At 41.7% G+C, this 25129-nt stretch overlaps 1 protein-coding gene across 1 annotated transcript in view; it reads left to right on the forward strand.

Moving 5' to 3' along the window:
* Positions 1-1420: 1420 nt before the first annotated feature.
* Positions 1421-25129, forward strand: part of LOC133511547 (delta-type opioid receptor-like) — a 39693-nt gene continuing 15984 nt past the window's right edge. Inside the window, exons 1-5 of the mRNA XM_061840522.1 lie at positions 1421-1443; positions 3475-3742; positions 19095-19182; positions 21511-21693; positions 23396-23486. Coding sequence (XP_061696506.1) covers positions 3534-3742; positions 19095-19182; positions 21511-21693; positions 23396-23486 — 571 coding nt within the window. The 5' untranslated portion in view covers positions 1421-1443; positions 3475-3533. The remainder of the gene's footprint in view (positions 1444-3474; positions 3743-19094; positions 19183-21510; positions 21694-23395; positions 23487-25129) is intronic.

Here is a 25129-nt window from a genome sequence, read left to right on the forward strand (position 1 = left end):
GTTATAAAATAGATAATGTTACTCTACATAAAGAAGGCTGTACAGACAACTTCAAATACTTGGGGTCAGCAATACAGAGCAATGGAGAGTGTGGTAAGGAAATGAAGAAATGGATCCAAGCGAGGTGGAACAGTTGGCAGAGGGTGTCTGGTGTTTTATGTGACAGAAGAGTTTCCGCTAGGATGAAGGGCAAAGTTTATTAAACGGTGGTGAGGCCGGCCATGATGTACGGATTAGAGACGGTGGCACTGAAGAGACAACAGGAAGCAGAACTGGAGGTAGCAGAAATGAAGACACTGAGGTTCTCATTCGGAGTAAGCAGGTTGGTTAGGATTAGAAATGAGCTCATTAGAGGGGCAGCCATAAGTTGGATGTTTTGGAGACAAGGTGAGAGAGAGCAGACTTCGATGGTTTGGACATGTTCAGAGGCGAGAGAGTGAGTATGTTGGTAGAAGGGTGCTGAGGATAGAGCTGCCAGGCAAAAGAGCGAGAGGAAGACCAAAGAAAAGGTTGATGGATGTTGTGAGGGAGGACATGAGGATGAGAGGAAGCTGCACGAGATAGGCTTTGATGGAAAAAGATGACACACTGTGGCGACCCCTAACAAGACAAGCCGAAAGGAAAAGAAGAAGAAGAAGGAGATACGAGCTAAATGCTGACTACTTCAATTTGTGGCAAAGTATCATTTCATCAGTGTTGTCCCTTGGAAGATATAAAATATATGCAAAATTGAGAGGGGTATACTCACGTTTGTCAATATACCAAGCTGACATTCACACCTGTCAACAATTTAGATTCAATAATTGAACAAAAAGGTATATATTTTGAGAATATGGGGGGGAATAATATGGAGAGAAAACCTAAGGAAGCACACCGAAAACATGTAAATGCCACATAAGGGGGCTGAGGCGAGATTCAATGCCGGGGCCTCTGGACTGTGAGGCAGATTTCCTAACCACAATTGCACCGTGGGAGTACTGTAGTCTCAAATCTAATCTTCAAGATGGAGGCGGGGTACACCATGAGCTGCTAATTGTAGGGAACATACAAACAGACAACCTTTTGGACACACATTCACAACCTACAAGCAATTTAGAGCCCTCAATTTAATCTCCCCTGGAAAAATGTCAAAATACCTGGAGAAAACCCAAACAGGTACCAGAAGAATAATGTCATCAACCCATAGTTATGTTCTTTAGCGTCCAATTCACAGGAAGCCAGCCGTTCGCTTTTCAGGGTTTGATCATCTGGTCTGCATATAGCAGATGAATCTACCACTTGTTGTTTATAATGAGATGAGAGACTCTCTCTTTAAACGACTGACCTCCTGTTTGAATTCCAGTGTCACTGTGAGCAAAATAATGCTTCCCGGAACATGTTGTGACAGCATAGATGTCGTGAATTTCCCACACAGACGTGTGTCACGTCCCATCGGAACGAGAGGTAGGACCCAAATGCAGGAACTCGGAAGACGCAAGGTAGTTCAAGAAGAGACACGTTTATTGTACGCAGAGGTCGGGGATCCAGCCAGCAGTCCGGTGCAGCAGTGGTAGTTGTGACGTCGGGCGAGAGAGCAGATGAGCGGACAGGCAGGAGTCGGTACACGGGGAAACAATCAACGCAGGCAGAAGTGTCAAGGAGTCAGGCTTACAGGGTTGGTCAGAGAACGGACGGAGGTCAGTACACACAGGTTCAGTCAGGAATACGAGAGTGCTGGAACGGGACATAAAGCTCAACGAACTGGCGGAGGGCCAGTCGTCACCGGGTCCTATATATACGGGGGATGATCAGGCCTCATGAGGCACAGGTGTGTGCCTCCCAATCAGCGCAGCTGCACAGCTCGTGCTGAAGCGGCAGGATCATGACAACGTGGTCTTCTTGTGTGTATTTTTTATTTTTTTTACTCGGGGAAAAAAAATGAAAACCAGTCATATGATAAGATAGTGTTGTACTTTCAGGGTTTATGTGAAGGTCATTTCTGTGTTGATGCACGTAAAGATGACAACTTTGTCAAAAGGAAACACACACAAAAAAAAAACACGAATATACTTCTCGGGGCTGTATTTGGCAATACTACATACATATGCGCACACAATATTTTTGACTACCCTTCAGTAGTGAACATGTATTAGTTTAAAGTGTGACACCTTCTGCCCAAGAGAGGGATAACTTTATTGAACATCTTTGATTATAAAAGGAACACATTGAGTTGCACTAATGCACCTTACTTATCCACTGGCAGTGTCTGGATGTGGATGAAGAAGCAGCGTTGGGGGGGGGGGGGAATGCAGAAAAAAAGGGTTGCTGAATTAATGCATATGTAGCACCCATGTATTGAGGCTGGCAGTCACCGCGGGGTTGCTGCAGCCGCAATTAAGGTTTTGATGAATATTCATGATCGGAGAGGGGGATAGTCAGTTTTGTGGCGCGAAATTGAGGTGTTGATGCAGCAGCTGATCCGGGAGAGCAAGAAGTATACAGTAGAACCCCCACATTTTCATGTTTCTTCACAACCAACCTTTGCCGGTCCTGGTTTGAATGATGCTTTGTGTAAGACTCTAGGATGGACCCACCACACCCTAACTTCCTTGGTATAACCATAGTACTCCAAAGAACCCTGTTTATGCACTTTACTTGAAATGCATATAAGAAAAAAATAACATCAAATGTTCCTGTTTGATTGAGGTCCAAGTATATAAACGATGGACAATTGGAAGTAATATTTCGTGTCTAAATCAGTTATTCTCCAAATTTGGTATGAACATCACGAGTGGTATTCTGCATTAATCTAGACTGTAAGAATGGAAAAGAATCTCAAAACTATATGCCAGTACAATTTACAAAAATGAAAATATGAAATCAAACATATTGCAACCAAGATTTGAATGTTGCACAAGGCCTGTTTCAATTTTATTTCCAAACAATACAGAACTTTTTTCACTTTAAATGTACCCTACAGTCCAATTTTTAAGTACCTTTCAGTTTTTATCTATCTATCTATCTATCTATCTATCTATCTATCTATCTATCTATCTATCTATCTATCTATCTATCTATCTATCTATCTATCTATCTATCTATCTATCTATCTATCTATGTGTGTGTGTGTGTGTGTGTGTGTACAGGACAATACATTTGAAAGGAACTATGAATAAAATTGGTAATTTTTTCCCATCATTCAACTAAAATAAATAAAATAAAAATACATTTGAAAAATTCTAAATATTTAAGTGCAGTGTTTATACACATCATATTACAGTGGCTTACAAGTATGACATGCAAAGATGTGTGTTGCTTCCCCCTCCAATTGTCAACAGTTTGTGTGTGTGCGCGCGCGCGCTTGTGTGTGTATACGTATATATTTCACCAAATATTTCACTTACACACACATACACACACACATACACACACACAGTCTAGTTTTATAGATTTTGACAAGCAGACAGAGAGTCAAAGTCTTCTTTGTGTCCTCAGGTTAAATTGATGAATTAGTGGGCATCTCCTCACCCGGTGACCTCTGACCCGCCCCGAACATGGACTTCCCCGACGAGCTCCTGCTGGCCGAGCTGAGTCACCTCCAGCTCTACAACGACTCGCTTTTCCAGCACAATTTCAGTAGCGCCTACAACGACACCGACGCCCTGCTGCCGACCGGAGTGAGGGTCACCATTGTGGTGGTCTACATGATCGTTTGTGTCATCGGCCTGGTGGGGAACTTCCTGGTCATGTATGTCATCATAAGGTGAGAAAAAACAGTTTGTTGAACTGACTTTGTCAGGATCAAAAGTTGTATAACTGAGAAACATCTGCTGTGTAGCAACAGGATAAATTGAACACCTTCTGTAATGGTGAGATCACTGTTGCTATAGCAATGATTAGTTGCTTGTTTTAAACAATATATTGGTCTCATGTGATCCAAACCTACCTACAGGCAATTTGATTATATTTCCTCTACTAGATACACCACAGCTGAGGTGCCAGAGCTCTGGCCTCATATCAAACTCTTACTATTGCTACGTCGTCATTGTACAGCTCCAAATGAGGTCTTCTTGTTTTTTAGATTGTGATTTGTGGCCAGCCGTGAGAAAATCAGCAACCACTCTCCCAAGGGACATTTTAAATTATCGATACAGTAGATTCTGAAGTTGTAATGTCTGAGCTTTTCGATGATGTCTAACATATGCTGATCTGAAATGTATATTTAAATGACTATCTGATATTTAAATGGGCAGCACGGTGGTTCAACTGGAAAGCGATTGCCTCACAGGTCTGAGGTCCCGGGTTCAATCCCAGACCCGCCTGAGTGGAGTTTGCATGTTTTCTCCATCCCTGCCTGCGTTTTCTCCGGGCACTTCGCTTTCTTCCCACGTCACAAAAATATGCAACAATAATTGGGCACTCTAAATTGCCTCTCGGCGTGACTGTGAGTGCAGCTGTTTGTCTCTCTGTGTCTTGGGATTGGCAGGCAATCAGTTGAGGGTGTACCCTGCCTCCTGCCTGTAGACAGCTAGGATAGGCTCTAGCAATCCAAGGACCCTGGTGAGGATAAGCAGCTAAAAAATGGATGGATGGATGGATGGATGGATATTTAAATAAGGTGGTTGGTGCCTGTTGTGGCTGCAATGGGTAAAACTGTTGGTGGACACTAACAGTGAGGGATGCCGTCAAGCTGAGGAAGGAGTCCTATCAGGCATTTCTGCCTGGTATCAATGAATCATGAGTAACTGCTGCATTGATGAGGATAATTATGTCATGTATTTAAGCCTTGGGTGTCGTTTCTTAGTTGGTCAGTTCGTTGTGCAAGTGGAGCCTAAATTTACAAGCTTCTTGTGAGTATATTCCTTGGTACCATGTCCCAGCATTCCTGTGCCACCACAGCCAAGTCGAGTCACGTCTTGTTTTTGCCTTGAAGTTATTGGACCTCGTTTTCATGTTTTTGGACTGCTACCTGTGTATGACCTCTGCCAGGTATTGAACCTGTCTCGAAAAAACCATGTCACTGTCTCGGAGTCCTGCATTTGGGTCCCACCCCATGCCGCTGGCTCATGACAATACCAGCTGCTGCTTGAGACACTCACTGATATTTTCACCAAAATACTTCACCTAGAGCACGAAAATAGTTAATACGCAAAGTAATTTTGCATGTGCTCGCCAGCACTTGCTGTAACATTTGAAGTCAAATTTGCACTGTACCAACCAAAAAGAACATTTCGTCCGTCAAAACTTCAAATGTAGCATAGGTACTCACCCCAGAAGAAACTGACAAGTATTTCTGCAGATGTTATTGTCTCCAAACAAAAAAGACAGGCATGAAACCTAAAGCCCGGGGGAAAGATCCAACCAGCTAAATCATTTTAGGTGGCCTGTAAAAGCAAATCATGTGTGTGTGTGAACTTCAGTGATTCCTGCAAAAATCTCTCAACATTTCAAATTGTCATACGTAATCAATTATATGGTGGCAGAGAATTATGTTAAAATAGTACAGGACATGTATGAAGGCAGCAGAACAGTGGTGAAGTGTGCCACAGGTGTGACTGAAGAATTTAAGGTGGAGGTGGGACTGCATCAGGGATCAGTTCTGAGCCTCTTCCTGTTTGCTGTGATAATGTGACAGATGAGGTTTGACTGGAATCCCCTTGGAGCATGTTGTTCACAGATGATATCGTGATATGCAGTGAAAGTACGGAGCAGGTGGATGAGGATGGAGCTGCCAGGCAAACTACCGAGAGGAAGACCAAAGAGAAGGTTGATGGATGTTGTGAGGAAAGACATGAGGACAGTGGGTGTTAGAGAGGAAGATGCACAAGATAGGGTTGGATGGAAAAAGATGCCACCCTGTGGCGACCCCGAACAGGACAAGCCGAAAGGAGAAGAAGAAGAAGAATGAATTATATGGTTCAAACAGTGAAAGCAATTTTTTAAATTCTCACAACCTTTTCTTGTAGCCACTTGCTCAATAGTTCAACAAAGTACTGTCCTTGATGACTGATTTCAAAAGTAGCTATTCATGCATTTTTTGTGTCTATGGAGTAATATGAGGAGGCGATTAAACATTTGTACGGTTTCACAGCCCTAATGGCCCTCTGAGGGAAACTATAACTACAATGTGGCCCATGACACAAATGAGCTTGAAATAAGACATCCATTAGCTTTCTTTTCATCGTTGTCGTTCACTGGTGTAGCTAAGTCAATCACTTTCTGTGACTTTTTGGAGTCAGATTTGCACCACAACTATGAATTGCTGTGCAATATGACTTCATTCAATCAATAACAAACATCGCTCTCAAAATTAGAAGTAACAATTACTAGATAACTTTCAATGCATGAACAGATGCATCATTAACCATGTTATCCTCTGAAACTGGCACGGGATTGGCTGATTGTAATATCACCATGGCCCGGAGATGCAACAAAAATTTGCCCTGCGACGTCCCATAATCTCAAGCAAAATTCAAGATTTTATGAAAAGTGAAATGAATCACCTTCACAGTAATGTTTTTCACCTTTCTATATTAACAATGTTTGTAATAATGTATTTCTGCACTTGCACGACAGTGAAGAACATCATGCATTTTTTCCCTATGATTTAAAACATTTCCAAGGTGTCTTTTGTGGTTCATTTACGCAAATGCAAAGGGATTACATCATATTTAACATTCGCTTGTAATACTCCACAGCTGGTTCTAAAATACAGTAATTTATTATACAAATCTATCCATCCATCCATTTTCTTTGCCACTTATATTCACGAGGGTCGAGGGGAGTGCTGGAGCCTATCCCAGTTGTCAACAGGCAGGAGGCGGGGTACACCCTGAACTGGTTGCCAGCCAATCGCAGGGCACATAGAGACAGACAACAGGCGCACTCACAATCACACCGAGGGGCATTTTAGAATGTCCAATTAATGTTGCATGTTTTTGGGATGTGAGAGGAAACTGGAGTGGCCAGAGAAAACCCAATCAGGCACGGGGAGAACATGCAAACTCTACACAGGCAGGGCCGGGATCGAACCTGGGTCCTCAGAACTGTGAGGCCAATGCTTTACCAGCTGAGCCACCGTGCCACTTTATTAATCTAATCAAATCATATCTGTTCCTTTGGAAACTTTGTTGTCAATTAGTTTAGGCATAAAAGGTCTACTCTGACAATCTGCCAATAGAACTAGTATGAACTGACTTGATAAGATCCTAAAAATATGATCTTGCATGACTTTTGGTCTTGCTGAATATTTAGGAGAAAAAGTCAAAGTACAGTAAGTACAGTAAGATGTTTCCACAAGTAATAAGATACATTCACTATTTTGCAGTGTTCACACTTAATTTTGCACTTGGAGTCCTCTCCAAGACACAACATAGATTGTAGAACTGATCAGAGGTACTTGAAGTGGACTTTTACCATCCATCCATCCATTTTCCTAGCCGCTTATACTCACGAGGGTCGTGGGGAGTGCTGGAGCCTATCTCAGCTGTGAAATGGCTGGAGGCGGGGTACACCCTGAACTGGTTGCCAGCCAATCGCAGGGCACACAGAGACAAAAGACTCACACCTAGGGGCAATTTGGAGGGTCCAATTAACGTTGCATGTTTTTGGAATGTGGGAGGAAACCGGAGTGGCCGGAGGAAACCCATGTAGGCACGGGGGAGAACATGCAAACTCCACACAGGCGGAGCCAGGAGTAAACCTTGGTCCTTAGAACTGTGAGGCCAACGCTTTCCAGATGAGCCACCATGCCACCCCTGGACTTTTACCACCGCTTTTAAACCTGTCGCTAACGGAGCGTGTAATGTGAAACATAGTGCCAGCTATTTGCTGTATGAGTAGATCAGGCCCAAAGTGAGGTGTTGTCATGACAACAGTGACGGAAGAAAACGTAAGGAATGATTTTGTGTAAACCTTAAGAATAACCCTTTTCAGTTATCTGTTTTCATTTTGTTGCTAAAAGGACTGTACAGCCACCAGTCTTGTTGTGTCCAGTCTCTAATTAGGGAACCTGAGCAAAGAAAGGTGTGAATTTCGAAGTAGAGGGGGCTCAAACATGATTCAAAACTTTATTTTTCTACCCTAAATCAAAACTTAAATAATGTCTGCTCTTACTCATGACCTTAGAAGGCCTCTTGTTTTAGCACCTTGAGATGTAGGAGATGGCAACCACAGACACTCGGAGGCGTGTCACAATGACTCGGCTGTGATAGAGGGAGGCAGCAACAGTGGGAGGCGGGAAAAAAGTGAAAGGGTGATTCACTTTCATAGAAGCACCCAGAGAGGGGTCGGAATGCCAATAAAGATGATGTCATGCCTTGAGAAATCCAAGACATTTGGGATATTTTGGAGGGAAGCAATCACACATTATAATGAGACATTTCAAAATCCATCCATCCATTCATCCATCATCTACCGCTTCTCCGAGGGGGTTGCGGGGGAAGTAGCTTCAGGAGGGATACCCAGACTTCCCTTTCCCCAACCACTTCTTCCAGCTCTTCCGGAAGGATCTCGAGGCGTTCCCAAGCCAGCCGAGAGACATAGTCTCTCCAGCGTGTCCTGGGTCGTCCTTGGGGTCCCTTTCCGGTGGGACGTACCCGGAACACCTCACCAGGAAGGCATCCAGGAGGCATCCGGATCAGTTGCCCCAGCCACCTCGTCTGGCTCCTCTCAATGCGGAGGAGCAGCGGCTTGACACTGAGCCCCTCCCGGATGACCGAGCTTCTCATCCTATCTCTAAGGGAGAGCTCGGACACCCTGCGGAGGAAACTCGTTACGTATCCGGAATCTTGTTCTTTCGGTCACGACATTTCAAAATAGTTCTTTTAATTCATTTACTCTTCAGAGCCATCATTCCTTGTAATCTTAGTCAGATTTTATATTCATAAAGGTAATTTGATTGACAGGAGAAAAGTCCAGATTGAGCATTATATGAGATCTAATCGGGCATGCTATACGAGTAAATCCGTCACTCTTGTCGATCGCATAGAACTGGATCGACCTGGTGTTCACCTCAGTGATCTTAAGACACCACTACAACTTGAATCAACGTTTAAACGACTGAATTTGCTCGATGGATGGATGGATGGATGGATGGATGGATGGATGGATGGATGGATGGATGGATGGATGGATGGAATGGAACACTCCTTCAGTTGGTCCACAGTGCCCTTTTTTGAACTGCTTCATACTTGCTTTGTTGCCCGGCGCAGTTCTACTCACAATTTAGAAAATGTCATAATTCAAGAACTATAACATACTATTTCTAGGACCTGAGTAGCTGCGTTTCCAAATTTTGTGTGATGAAAACCATTGCATTCACTTATCAGTAATTACATTATTATTTCACATGTGCCACTTTTACTTGTAGCTTTGTTTCCCATGAATTGTGATTTTTTTCTATGCAGTTTTCGGGCGTTTGTTGAAGCACTAAGAGGAAAGAAAGGAGAAAATGAATGGAGAGGAGGAATCTTTCTTCTTGTTATTCTCTCATCCCTTATTATCAGATTTTATTCCCTTTCATCCTTGTGGCCCTCCTCGTCTTGTAGAAGCCGCGAGCGTCAGCTAATGATCTCTATAGACACGTGGCACAAAGCTACATTCGGTTGCATTAGGAAAGTGATCAGCCATGTGCAACCTCTTTGCTTGTTTCATAATGGTCATAAAAAAAAAAAAGCCTGGTTCAGAAACAACGTGCGACAAATTAGATTCGATCTTGTCAGCTGCCTCCGACTGCACTGAAAATGGTAGCCTTTTTCAGTCAGGCCTGCATATTTTTTTCCCCTCGGAAGTATTCTTTCCCTTTGTTTACATTATGCGTGTGCATGAATGGAAAGACAGTTGCAATGCGACAAACTATAAATGAAGGAGCCTCTATCGATGTCACCGTGAAATTGTCCCATTGAACTTTTCTGCGTCTTCTTCTTTCTTCCTCATCATCTGCTTTTCCCCTTTCGCTTTCCATCTTCCTGCATCCTCCTCTCTAACTTCCACTGCCCTATCTATCCATCTTCTCATTGGTCTTCCTCTCGCTCTCTTGCTTGGCAGCTCCATCCTCATCACCCACCATCTCTCCTCTGAACGTATTCAATTCATCCAAGTCTACTCTTTCTGACTTTATCTCCAAAACATCTAACCTTGGCTGTCCCTCACTTCTAATCCTATCCAACCTCGTCACTCCTCCAGTGTACCTTAACGTCTTCCTTTTCACCAACTCCTTCCTTTTTTCTCTTCAGTGCCAATATGTCTAAGCCACACATCATGACCGCTCTCACCAGTCTATGAACATTCCTCTTTTTAGCAAAGACTCTTTTATCTAATAATTATTTCCTTCACTTGTTTCAACCTGCTATAATATGAGAATGTTGCAACGGGCTGGGCTCCCCAACCTTTGGCCAAAGCCCAAATTCAGCCGTGATCAGCTCCAGCTTACTTGTGACCCTAAAGAGGACAAGCGAACTAGAAACTGGATGGCTGGACATGATGTCAGGTTTGACCCTGAGCATAGTGACAAAACTACATGACGCATGTAATCACATGATCATTTGATACCAATAAAGGACAATTTAACTCAATTTTGTCTTTGTTAGTAAGTTTACAAACTCATTTATCCCAGTGAGAGAACTATCGGTGTGGAGGCCACCTCCACAGACTAAAAGAGCAAATCAATAAAATATTATGACAAAAATACTTTACATCGTCCAGAAATCACCAGTGAGTATGTGTACTGTAGTTGCTGCATAAATGAAAATTCCAATTTTTCTTTCAATGCTTTTAATATAACATTTATCTACATTAGTCCCTTCCAAAACGATGTGTTTGTTGTTTATGCGGATCTTTGTTTGTTCTCACCGGCAGGAGAGTTCGGACCCGGTTGGGCACTCTCATGTACACACAAAAGGGTGAGGTTAACAATGTATGCAGTCAAGCCTTTTCTGGGGTTTTGAGAGCTATTTCCCTCGATGAAAGACTCAGGTGGTAAAACAAAGCCTGAATATTTTTCAATCAATTTTGGCGAGAAAACGATAGGAGCTCGGTGCTGCTTCCTTTCAAACTGAATGTGGCGACTTCCCCAACCTCCATACTTGACTGAAGACCATCAAGTCATCATGTTTGTTCAACGATCAATATCTTTTTAAAGGAGTTTGGGTGACCCCATGTCTGATATCTCTGTATATATCTACGTTTTGAGACTCCACCTGGAATGAGTTGAAAAACAAGTCAGACTTTAGTGTACAGTAGAACGATGAACTAGATGTACATGCAGTCCTGCACAGATCTCCATTAAGCTGAAATGACTGTGGTCAACATATCAACACAATGAATTACTGGGAAATGACTTGGAGTTTGTCCGATCACCGACCAGAATTCCTTCATTAATTATTTAGTGCATATTTTGTTTGAGATCGCGGGTGAGCTGGAGCGATTCCTAAAGGACTCTGGACAAGAGGTGGGGTACTCCCTTGAGAGGTTTCCGGTCAATCCAAGATCAACCAGAATTATTTTTAACAACATTTAGAGTTGCCTAATTATCTATGAAGAGGCATAATGTGTTGTCAGCGCAATGCAGTGTTTGGATTTTTGTCACATCTTTTACATTCACTCAAAATACAAAATTATTGAAAAAAAATTGTGCTATGCTCTTTTCGATGTGACCCAAGTGCTGAAGTTCAAACAGTCACAGTTGGCTTCCATTTGTTTATATATGTGGCTCTCCAGCCACATTTTTGTTTGACACGTGACTTTCCTTGTCTAGAACACCTTCAGGTTGGGCCTGATAGCATTCCAAGTTTTATGTACATGCCACAGCTGGTCAAGGGGAGCTTCACTGCTGTCATTCTTTTGGCTCATTTGCTCTGTGTTTACGTCCTGTCTCTACTTCTGTCCTCAGTCCTCGAGCATCAAATTTTGTTTGTTTAAATTCAGTCGTAAATCTTTTCCTGGCTTCGGGTCTTCCTCGCTTCAACAAAACGGCAATTGTTGTCGTTGTTGTAGTTCAGAGCTAAAACCACCTGCTTATTCGGCAACAAGAGATTATTTATGGATGTTGAACTTTTCTACATTTTCATTTGTGTCATTAAACGACTTATCGGACTTGTGTGGCTGTTGTGTACTTTTTCTTCTCCCTGAACACCAGCCTCGGTATGTATCCAAAGCTTTTAGAAGATGTAACCAGCTGTTAAATGTTAAAAACATAGAATAGGAATACACGTTGTTCACAAGTTGGGTTGTTTTGAAATGAAATGCACAGGCATAAATCTAGACATCATGCCCCTGATATGCCCATTTGTTGGGAACGGAGTGTGAGACCACTGTTGTGAAGAGTAAAAAATAAAAATGGAAAAATATTGATTAAATGGGCGGCACGGTGGATGACTGGTTCGGTTAGCACATATCCCTCACAGTTCCGAGGCCCAGGGTTCAGATCCTGGCCCCGCCTGTGTGGAGTTTTCTCCTTGTGCCTACTTTGGTTTTCTCCAACCAGTCCGGTTTCTTCCCACATCCCAAAAACATACACGGTAGGTTATGAAGTCTCTAAATTGCCTGTAGGTGTGAATGTGAGTATGAATAGCTGTTTGTTTATATGTGTTCTGTGATTGGCTGGCAAGCAATTCAGGGCGTACGTCGCCTCTTGCCCGGAGTCAGGTGGAACTGGCTCCAGCACCGCCACGACCCTAGTAAGGAGAAGTGGTACGGAAAATGAATGATTAAATGAAATTATTTTTAAGGTTAATTCTCTGGTATGTACTTTATATTAATTTTCTTTCAGCTTCCAATAATGGCAACAAATTGTCAAAACTCCTGAATTCTTGTATTTGCTGTAAAAATACAAAACTGTTTGAGGAAGGAACTTTCTCTTCGAGCATGACCGTGCCACAGTGCGCAAAAGTAGGTTTATAAAGGCACGCTTTGGTGAGTTTGTTGTAGAACAAGGCCATCAAGCGCACTTGGGAAGTGACAGAAATGGAGCAGATGGGCAAATGGTCCCACACAGCCTGTAACATCTTGCCAAACCCCCTCGAAGATGCGTCAAAGTCGTTACAGTTCTACAAGGGGGAGAATAACATTTGGCTTCTTTTCCAAATACTTTTTTTTTGTTTGTTTGTTTTGGGATTTGTATGTAGACTAGCTTGTTCACAGACCCAAAGGTACTCATATTTAATAGCAGTGTATACGTTAACCGACAATCTGGGCCATTTAACAAACTTACACTGGCCTTCAGGTCAAGTGTCCCTTGGCAAAATGTGAAAAACAGTTGTCAAAGTGGGCAGAACTGGAATCTTGTTGGCAGCGAGCTGAGAGACAAACGCATTTCACCAGAGAAGGATGAAGAAAGGTGAGATGAGATGTTGCCTGTAATGACCACTATCCTATGACATAAAGGTCACATGTTCAATCACACCATTTCCCCCCTGGCCCCCACCTCCACCTCCACCTCCACGCAAACACACACACACACACACAGACTTCCCTTGGGACACTCCATCAGTTGGCCAATTTGACAAAGCAGGAGCTGAAAGCTATTATGATTATAGTATGTGTGACATTATAGCCAGAAGACAGCCATCGAGTGTCCTCGGGCTACTGTCGCTCTCGCCGCTTTCTTCCATTTGGTGGAGCTTGGAGCTCTGCTGAAAAGTCGATCAAATGTTATCACATCAGCACCTGCACACATGGATTCGGAGTGAAGTCATTAATGATTTACATGCTCCAGGGAGGACAGCTGCTTTATGGGACCGAGGAAAAGGCGTGACTAGGGTAGACAACTTATTGTAACTAGCGTAGACAACTTTATTGCACAGTAGCAGCAAAGCTATATTACTCTCTCATCTATTGAACTTTTTCAGAATTCATAGAGACTTAAACAATTATTTGCCTTACATTCATTCACTTGGGTTGCAGGTCAGCTGTAACAGAACTGACTTTGGTTTGGCAAAACCAAGGACTGGTCATCGGCCACTCACAGGCCATATTTGTCTTACATTACAACAAAAAAATGAGGTCCTTGTAACGTGTGTGTCTGTGTGTGTGTGTGCTTGTGTGTGTGTGTGTGTGTGTGTGTGGTGTGTGTGTGTGTGTCTGTGTGTGTGTCTGTGTGTGAGTGTACGCCATTAATGTTACAATAATACACTGAAGCCAGCCATGAGAGGTGCAAGATATCTCATCAGAGATTATGGGCTCAGTTTCATGTTCAAGGACACTTTGGGATCGGGTCTGGCGGAACACTCAGAACCATTTTTTGTGTTTTATCCTGTTCAGATAATACTGAGAAAACTATTTTTGTTTTCAGTCATTTTACCCTTTAGATGATATTCTTTCAGGTTACCCAGCAACAGCATTTCTGACAAGTTTAATAGCTCATAACTTCTCTTTGGGAAAAGAAGATCACTAAAGTTGTGTGAATGCTTTTGAAGCAAAGAATTCCATCAAGTTTCAAACTTTGTGGATTAGAGTCATTTTGGCCACATTGAAGTCTAAAAATTTGACAGGGAGGACAAGACAGGACCAGATGCCTACATATCAAAAAGAAACAAACAATTAAGGAATTTGTTGTGGTAATACATAGTTTTACTTGTGATATTTTTTTTATCAATTTTCAGTACGGATTGGAGGAGTTCATCACTCATCTGTAGGATGTTTTGTTGGTGTTCTAAAAATTCTGTTCACACACGTGTGTAGAGCCAAACAACCGCAGCATCCTCTGTGCCATCTTCCGGATTGTTGGAAATGTGTTTGTGTTTACTGAACCATAAAACTTATCCAGTTTGATAGTTGAACTTCTCTTTAAGACAGTATCACATTGGCGATCAATAAGAGACAGCAAACAAAAAAAGCAAAAGACCATCTTTCATAAGTGCCTCCGTTTCGACAAAATCTCGCTTCAAACCCTTTCAAAATACATGTGGCACTTTGACCAGAACAGAAAGAGAAGTCTGTCACATTGGAATGGAAAAATCTGCTATCATGATTTTACAGACTATAATATGTCTGTTCGACAATAAGCTTCCCACCGACTAACTGTTTGATTCATCCACAGTCCTGCTGTGTAAAACTTCTTTTGCATCCCATTCATCAGGGTTTGTGAATACCAATGAAAATCTTCACTGGCTGAGTTTTGGCACACAGATTGGGAACCAAACTTGAAAAGAATAAGACAGAATTGGAACCAATACTTACATAGAACATAATGAGATCCTTCATAAATACAACAAATGACAAGATCTGATGAAATTTGACAAAGATATACAGTAAGGGGTCTGATCATTGTCTTTTTTTTTCATATTAATTTATTTTTAGATTTTTTTTTAAATAAAACATTTTGGGCTTCTAATTCATAAAAACTGACAAATAATTCACATTCACTACAGTTTTCAGCTGTCCATATATCTTAATTATTTGTCCAAGCAAGAACGCTTGGGCAAATTTTTGCAGCAATCTTTGGTAAACCGTTGAAGGAGGGACATTTTTTCTTAAAGTAGAGCCTAGGTTCACTTGAGAAGATCTCCTTGGAAATTACAGTATCTCCTAAATTTTGCTCATTCAAATTCTGATATTCCAAGCTTTCGATTCTTGTTATAGTCACCAGATTGTCTGTACTAAAGAATCCACCCATTTAGTGTTTTGATTAGCAATTATAAAAGTTACATTTGATAATTTGTTACGTGAAAGAAAATCAAACGATATTTTAACTGCTCTAGCGCAGTGGTGTGTTTAAAATTAAAACAAAAAAAAGAAAAGTTTATAAATCCTCTGACAGTATATTTTCCATTCATGGGGTGACGAGCTAGCACAGTGCTGGCTGTGGTATCTGAATTATTCAAAGCGGTGATTAATATTTGAAAGCGAACAGCACGCCGGATGAAAGAGTCATCAGATTGCATATTCCTTTCATCCTGGTTCCTCTCGCCATCTTTCATGGAGAAAAGAGGGAATGCAGAAGTCTGCTCGAAGATCGACTCGTGTAACCGAGGAACATCGATATATTTTTTACACCAATTGGACAACCAAATGGTGCCGTGGATTTAAAAGCCGATCATCATCTGCAATGAAAGTAAACTGATGGAGATGTACGCAAAGTTATTCGCTTGTAGTGCTGATTTATTTGTACTGCATTAGCATTGATTACACTGATGAAGGTGAAGTAACAAAAACTACACACTGCATTAAAGATCCTGTACTATAAATGTTACGCTTAATTTACCGCTTTTTAGGGCCAAAAACACACAGTCATGTTCTCATGGTCGAAGAGTCAAAAGTTCAAAAACAGGATCGATCATGATAACGCTATAGTGAGGACATGATACACTCTACAAGTACAATACTTAAGGACAGTCCCCTCCTGGTTTGCTTAATTTGACTTTGGCGCCATTCTTATGAAAACCTGTTGAATGGTTACAAGAGCCAAACAAGTTGATAAGGTAAAAGTGTTTCTCGATTTGTTAGGTCAGGACACGGAAGCCGTCATGGATGTGTCACAGGCGGGCAATACAAAATTACACAGGGTCCTTAGGTTATGATAATATCCAAAGACAATGTTTTAAGGTTATTGGATGCCTTGCAATACACTAGTTTGTGCAGTGGCGTAAAAAAAACATGGTCAACGCCGCAGGAAGGCACTTTCAGTGAGCCCCATTCTTAATGTTTTTTTACTGGCTCCTTTAATACTGTGTTTATCGAGTGTCATGTCATGCAAATAATTACTATAATCTTGAATTTACTACTGTGTGAGTGTAGGTTAGTGATAGACTATGGCGTGTTCCAATTTAAGTATAAATTTGTGTGCCAGTCAGACATGCTTTTTTATTTGAGTAAAAGATTTTCCTTAAAACAGAACATCAGTGCCAAGATTTTAGTGAAATTCCACAGCTGAATTTGTGCAGTTCTTACATCCATCCATCCATTTTCTTTGCCGCTTATCCTCACAACGGTCGTAGGGAGTGCTGGAGCCTATCCCAGCTGTCAACAGGGAGGAGGCGGGGTACACCCTGAACTGGGTGCCAGCCAATCGCAAGGCACATGGAGACAAACAGTCACACTCCCAATCACACCTAGTGGCAATTTATGCGTCCAATTAATGTTGCATGTTTTGGGACGTGAGTGGAAACCAGAATACCCAGAGAAAACCCACGCAGGCACGGGGAAAACATGCAAACTCCACACAGGCGGGGCCAGGATCGAACTCGGGTCCTCAGAACTGTGAGGCTAGCGCTCTACCAGCTGATCCACTGTGCCACCTTCTAAGATTTAATTTTTATATATTTAATGTACATTAAGTTGTCATGTTTGTCTTTAGTTTCTTGTACTCTGAAAGGCACTTTAAATATGTAAACATATGTAGTCGTGTTTTTAAATAATTTTCAGATATTTTCATGATTATTTTTTAAATTAATGTTAATTTCTCTAAATTGTGTTGTGGATCCTAGTAAAAATCTCTTTCCTCGTGTGACATATGTTGAGAACCACTCCTTTAAAATGCTATCATGTTTTTTAAAGATTGCCATGGTAACGTGATAATTTGCACATTTTATCATTCACCCGGCTTTCAACAGTCATATCAAATTATTTCCTAAAACTCCCTATTACCATCTGAAGAACATATCCAGAGTGAAGGCATGCATGTGTCCAGCAGAACAGGAGATGGTCATCCATCCTTTTATCTCAAGTAGACTTGACTATTGTAATGGTCTTCTGATTGGACTCCCTCCAAAACAGTATGAAACAGCTTCAGCTCATTCAAAATGCTGCAGTTTAGGTTCTGACCAGAAAAAAATAGGTCAGAGCGTATTGCTCCAATTCTGAGAGTCTAGAGAGCAAACATGAGAGAGCAGGGAGTTCAAAGCAAACATGGTGAAGCAGTATTTAGCTATCATGCTGAACAAAAATGGAAAAGGTTGCCAAGACAAGTGATATCAGACACAACTTTGAATGTTACAAAGGAGTTTAAAGATAGAGTCAATATTTTGGAGTGGCCATTACAGCCCCCTGATCTCAATCCTGTTGAAAATGTATTAACAGACCACAAAGGCATGTGCGAATAGTTTTACATTTTAAAGGGAATGATACTTAATATTTTTAAATATACAGTATGCAAAATTCTAACTTTGAAGAAAGTATTGAGAAATGTAGACAACAAATCCACCTCTCGCTTCTCTTGCATTGAGCAAAGGGAAATTATTTTGATTATCCAAAATAACATAAAATTTTAATCTGATTTCATGTGGAGAAAAAAAGAATAAGTACCTGTATGTCTTTATACATCATGTGTGCAATCATCTGGTTTCAACTGTATGTGCTTTTGAACCCTCCACAACTCAAATTCAGAGATTTAAAATGTGGTTTTGAAGAGTACAAGTACAAATTGAAGTGGGTTCATGATCCAATTTGTTTTGCATTGTACCATGCAGCTGTGTGGCTTGTACCAGTCCATATGTCTTCCTCGTAAAGACATTTACAATCAAGATTTATTTTTATACCAACCTTCCCACCGTGACCATAACCCCAAACATCTGACAGCAACAATAATGAAGTTAACGTTTATTTGCTTAAATTGTGCACCATGCACGTGTGAATGGGAAACGTTTCTCTCTCTGCTGCAAAGATCAGACGCGAAGCGAAGAGTGAGGGGGATTGTATATGTCCTGTTGTCTGCAATACGTTTTTATGCGTGAAAATGGCAAAGTTAAGTGTTAAATTCCTACGTAGAAAAACGTATTAGAACTGCCATCTCACAGCAGCTAATGTGTCTATGAAAATATTCATGCAAATCCTCAGTTTGTGGATGTGAACAAAACATTTCAACTCATGCACAGCTTGTTCCATCACTCACACTAATAACAGCTGAAAAAGTCCAAGTCGGACCAGTGATACTAGGGTCAGCCTATTTAGAGTGATGCTTCGAGCGAATCCTGATGCTGCAAGCTCTGATTAGAGTGCCCCATATTCCTGCCTCCAGTATCAACAGTAGACAGCAGATTGCCTTTGTGCATTTTAATACAGCAACTTCTTCTATTTGTCATGCAGATCAACTGAAACTCTGTGGCTGTGTGCGTGTATATGCGTATGCGTATGCGTGTGCGTGCGTGTGTGTGTGTGTGTGTGTGTGTGTGTGTTCACAGATACACTAAGATGAAGACGGCCACCAACATCTACATCTTCAACCTGGCTCTGGCTGACTCTTTATTCCTGGCCACTTTACCATTCCAGGTGAGCTCATGATGAATTTAGATATTTAGGGGCCCATAGCAACAATTTATGACAGAGAAATCTCCAAGGTTACGGTTACACAATAATCCCCACATCAATGGAAAACCTCTGATTAGTTTTTATTCAGAAACAATTTCTACCATTGGAGATAACAAGGGTAAAACCTTTATTAACTGTACAGGCAATGTTTTAAGGAACATTCTTGTCAAAAAAAAAAAGAACACATAAAAAAAGAACACTACAAAAAAACAACTATAATTGGCCTAAAAATATATGGCCAAAAAAAAAGACAATGGGAATGATAGAAAGGACTCTACTCGATGATTACTAGGTGGGTCCAGTCCATGGTGGGGTTGTGCTTCTTGAGCCAAGGAATACTCCTAGTTTTAATGGAGTGTCTGGGAAAGGAAAGACAAGTCCAAGGTACCAAGTATCACAGAGGAATTAAGACACAGGGCCGTTGCCCATTTAGCTCCGCTGGCATGTAAAGTTTGACAATAAATGGGACTTTGGATCGGATGGCACAGTGGATCAGCAGGTAAAGCGTTGGCCTTACAGTTCTGAGGACCCGGGTTCAATGTCGGCGCCGCCAGTGTGGAATTTGCAGGTTCTCCCCGTGCCTGCATGGGTTTTCTCCCGGCACTCCGGTTTCCTCCCACATCCCAAAAACATGCAACATTAATTGGACACTCTAAATTGCCCCAAGGTGTGATTGTGAGTTCAAGTGTTTGTCTCTATGTGCCCTGCGATTGCCTGGCAACCAGTTTAAGGTGTACCCCGCCTCCTGCCCGTTGACAGCTGAGATAGGCTCCACCACTCCCCGCGACCCTTGTGAGGCTAAACGACAAAGAAAATGGATGGATGGATGGATGGACGGATGGATGGATGGATGGATGGATGGATGGATGGATGGATGGATGGATGGATGGATGGATGGATGGGACTTTGGATCTATCTGTGGGATAATTTAATGGTCGAAGGTAAAAAATGTATGAAGAGGTCAACAGGAAATAATTACATAAACCTAGATCCCCCGAGTATGGTTCGAGAGTTGGGACGTGAGGCTCTTAGAACGTGATGCAGAGTTGATCAGAGGCTGCGGAGGAATACTCATGGAAGGGTTCCTGTGAGGATATGAGAAAAACTAGTTGTGTGAGGTTGTTGAGGGAGTCCATAATCTCAAGGAGAGCTTTGTCCTATCTCCCAAGGTGAGTGCCTTGGAGGGTGAGATTTTTCCTCAGTGCTTCTGGTTTTACTGATTCCATTTTCTGGCCAGAGTATTCTGTTACATTCTACACCCATAAGACATTGAACTGGACCCAAAAACAGCTGGAGGCAGAGAAAGTAGATGGAAATGGCTTATTATGGGATATTTTGGAAGCAAGATATCTGAAGTGTGCGGGTGGAACTGTGAACATGCATTAAGTGGGAGCTTGGCAGCATGGCTGCAACAGATGGCGGGGCATGTGACATGGAAAGAGCGCTGGAGGCAAAAACGAACACAATGGGATGAACACAATCGCTGTGAGTTGAGTAACTTAAGAGTAATGTTGAGATACCACGGGTGTACGTCAATACTCTGGCGTAGGATTTCCGGATTTGGCAGCGTTAAATGCAAGGAGTGATGATGGCTGATAGAGAACAAGTGTGCAAGTGGGTGGAGGTGAGTAGGGAGAGAGAGAGAGAGAGAGAGAGAGAGAGAGAGAGAGAGAGAAAAAAAAAGTGGGGGCGAGGTGGGGCACAAAGCGTCACTCAAGTTCCAAAAACGGGACAGCAGGTTACAGACTCTGACATATGACACAATTGAACGTGTATCTCAAGGTGGCAATGTACATTATTTCGCAACAGATGAAGGTGAGAATTTATTATCAGCCCATCTGTCTCTTTTTATTCTTTACTGAGTTTTAATTTGTTGAAAAATTGGCATGTGTAAGTGTACCATGGAAAGCAATTAATCATGGTAATCTAAGATATTGTCACCATTTTACTTTTTTGATGTGTAATGAATATTCTTTTAGGCTCTCTGCTTGACTCATACTCCATTCATTTACCAAGTTGTTTGTGCAATCTCAGCAACAAAGACAAACAATCAGTGACCTCAACCGATCAACCAATCTTCTCTCAAAAATCATCAAGGCCAAATGACAATTGACATTTTTTAATTAATGTGCAAATGAAGTCTAATCTGCGTAAGGATTAATTAATGGTGTGAGAGAAAGATGAAGTGTATTCACACTCCACTCAACGAAATCATGAACTATCCGTGGAAGCGGTTGAGGGACGTGGCAGCTTCAGATCCTTATTGTTTTACTTTTGGAATGTTTCCAGGGCACTGACGTGTTCCTGGGCTTTTGGCCATTTGGAAATGCTCTGTGCAAGGCGGTAGTCTCCATCGACTACTACAACATGTTCACCAGCACCTTCACCCTGACAGTGATGAGCATGGACAGGTATGTGGCTGTCTGCCACCCCGTCAAAGCTCTGGACATGAGGACCCCTCACAAGGCCAAGGTACGACAATCTTTTAGCATAATGACACAACATACTATGACCAAAACACAAATGTGACTGTGAGTTATGAAGTACCAGGCTTGATTTACGCTGCAATTCCTATTTTCCTCTTATGGGTGACTGGTGAATCTGACCCAATCTTAAACAATATTTTATTTTTCTGTTGGCTCCATATTGATTAGAAAATGTAGAAGGGCACGAAAATGAAATTGGACACTAAGCTATATTCGATAAATTTTGCCAGAGTCTCTAGTAGCAATGCTGAACTCCTCCAGTATCCCAGCAGATCTGACATATGCTGCTGCTTTTACAAGCCTCGGATAAAGTGGTCTCACAAAATTCGTATTTTAAGCCTCCTAAAACAGTTGCAAAAGCAAAGCTGATTGTATGCTGTGCTCAACGGCAGCACGGACGTGACGACGTCGTCAGTGAAAAGGCAAAAGCGTAGCGAAGCTTGGTTGCTTGCACATGAAGCTCAAAGTTGAATTGATATAAAACGTAAGTGCTAAAGATTCAAAATGGCAACAGTGTGACAGCATTTCACAGTGAAATGCATGGCAAGCACCCACAACGTGTAAGGTTGTAACACGGAGCTTTCACTTTTCCGAAGACTTCTAGTATAACGGCTGGACTCCATCTGAACACACTATATACATACGAGCCTTCAGTATGTCAGGAGATATACCGACAAACAAAGGTAAACACGCCTGACTTTGGTGCGGACAGTGAGGGATCACTTCCTGCTCAGTGATGGTGTCGATATGTACCCTGCGACTGCCTGGCGACCTGTTCAGTGTGTAGTCCGCCTTTCACCCGAAGATAGTAGCCATATGCTCTAGCACTCCCGCGGCCCTTGTGAGGATAAGCGGCTTGGAAAATTAATTAGTAGATGAAGGCTCATCTATAGTGTTTTCAGTTGTCATACCTGGTGGCATTTATCATGAACTCAACATTTGGCAAACGATTCTGTGTGGCCACTGCCGCCATTCAGCAGCTTGTCATTGAGCAAGATGCCTTCAGTGACACCGAGTAAATAGAAGTAAAAATCTTCCTTTGCAATACAGGAAATTATTTGAATTGTATCATAATACCTCAGTTTGTTCAGTATTTTCACACTTTTATAATACGCAAAACTGGTCGCCAGTCAATCCCATCTGAGTCGTGCTGGTGAAAAATGATGGCAAATGGGGTCAGAGAGGAGTAACGGCTAAAATGGCTCATGCACCCAAACGGGAGACGGTTTCAAAGGATACCCAAGTACTAAAATATTCAATAGCTGCAGCAGTCCATTTAATTCGCCCATTATATTGTCATATTTACATGGTTTAATGAAACCCCTGCCCTGTGCAATAAATCTGTTTAAAAAAAAAATGCTTCTCAAATTTAGGAGCTTGCTCCTCACAGGAAGAAATGATTAGCAAAATTGCTCCTCAAAGAAAGAAATATATACCTTTTGAGCCTTGGTTTCAGGTTTAGTTTGCTTTTATTGAATACATTGCAACAATTAAATCGGAGACTATCTCATAATGTTTGTAATTTTCTGTGTGTGACTTTCCGCTTCCCCGTTCTTGGCTCTCACGGCGCCATCAGCGCCATTCCGACAACCTAGTGAGGGTGGCTTTCATTAGCCTACTGGGCAATTACAATTGAGCCCTCTGCTTGGCATAGAAAGTAATTACTTGTCATTTTTTTTTTCGTTCAGATGGTGAATATCTGTGTGTGGGTGTTGGCCTCAGCCTTTGGAGTTCCGGCCATGGTGATGGGGAACGTTGAGGAGGAGCAAGAGCATAACAGTGAGTAACCCGTGCATTGTGTCCACGTGCACACTCTATTTTCCTGATGCACTATACACTCGAGCTGGTATATATTTACATTTGATTGATATGCAAAGCAAGGCCACACAGCAGTTATTTTTCATTATGCATGAGTGAAGATGGTTTCTGGGAACAAAAGGGCTCAAAGCTACCTTTCAGGGGGGCCCTGCGGGGCTGCAGCATGCATGGGCTTGTTTCCGAATGTGCTTCCACTTGGTTTTTATTGCTTTTACGACAAAGCATCTCACTAATGGGATCGACACATGCGATTTATGACCGATTAAGTTATTCACCATCAAAGTGACTCATCATGCTTCATGTCTCACACTGTGGCATTTATACAACATATGTCATTATGGGACATTTGTATCATTACAGAATTGAGTAACACCTCATATTTCAATTTGGGGCAAGCAATTAAGCGTTGGGTCTTCCATGAGGACAAGGTGCTGCAAACATATGCAAAAACATAATATTGTAAAGTGCTGAATTTTTAAGCTATAGTTTAAGTGTCTTTTTCACTATTTGATTTTTCCTGATTTTGTGGGCGGGGTTGAAACACAGCCTCTGACTTCACTGGGTTGCAGCGTATACCTTGGAGCATGACATCCCTCCCCTAATAGAGAAGCGCAAAGTCACGTCATGTTTTTTGGCCATGCTCCTCACTTGTGAGTTTGCCATGCTTACCTTCCATTACAAAGTCCATTTACCACCGCAGCGTGCAGTCAGCAAGATAACAATGGTTACATCCCAAAAATATTTTAGTCGTTGGTGGATCCCACAATTTACAGAACAGCTTGGTGATGTTTTTTTTTTTTTTTTTTTGAAAATAAAAAAAAAAGATGGATTTAATTTTGGAAGACCCATGCCGTTGGCTAGCTGAACATCAACAGCAACATCTGACTTCAAGGTGTACATTTTACAATGGATAGTTTTGTAAACTTTGACCAGAGACAACATGGCTTCATGGGTAACTTGATATTGATCCTATTATTATTATTATTATTCCACTTTAACGAGATATTTGAGTAAAGATGGAGCTAGAAGCAATGACGCGCATCGGTGGATCCACAGAGAAGAGTCCACTTTTATTAAATCACAGAAATAAATGTAGTTCTTTAACACTCACCTCTGTCTAAATGGTATATATTAAAAAAAAAAATATATATATATATATAATATATATATATATATATATATATATATATATATATATATATATAGGGTTAGAACCCAGAGATGCTCGACACAGCTTTGAAAGGGCTGGATTTTCCTCTTTTTCTCACAACTGTGATGAGACGCAGGCTGTGTTCACACTTTCCAGTTTAGGTTTGATTAAGGTGTACCCCATTTGCTTCAACGGTGTGGTTTAGTTTGTCAACCGTGCAAGTAATCATCTGCGATGGTGCACATGTGGGTTGTTGCAGGTCTTTGGTAAATGTAAGCACAGCAATATTGGATGTGGCTCAGTAAAAAAAAAAAAAAAATCTGACATGGTCAGTACACCTGCAGTATTCAGTAAATGTGGCCCAAGACTATGCAGTACTGAGGAATGAAGCAATATTATATAGATATGTAAACAGATGCGGGCAGCACGGTATCACAGCTGTTGAGCGATGGCC

This window comes from Syngnathoides biaculeatus, chromosome 2, assembly GCF_019802595.1.
Source record: "Syngnathoides biaculeatus isolate LvHL_M chromosome 2, ASM1980259v1, whole genome shotgun sequence".
NCBI classification, from domain to species: domain Eukaryota; kingdom Metazoa; phylum Chordata; class Actinopteri; order Syngnathiformes; family Syngnathidae; genus Syngnathoides; species Syngnathoides biaculeatus.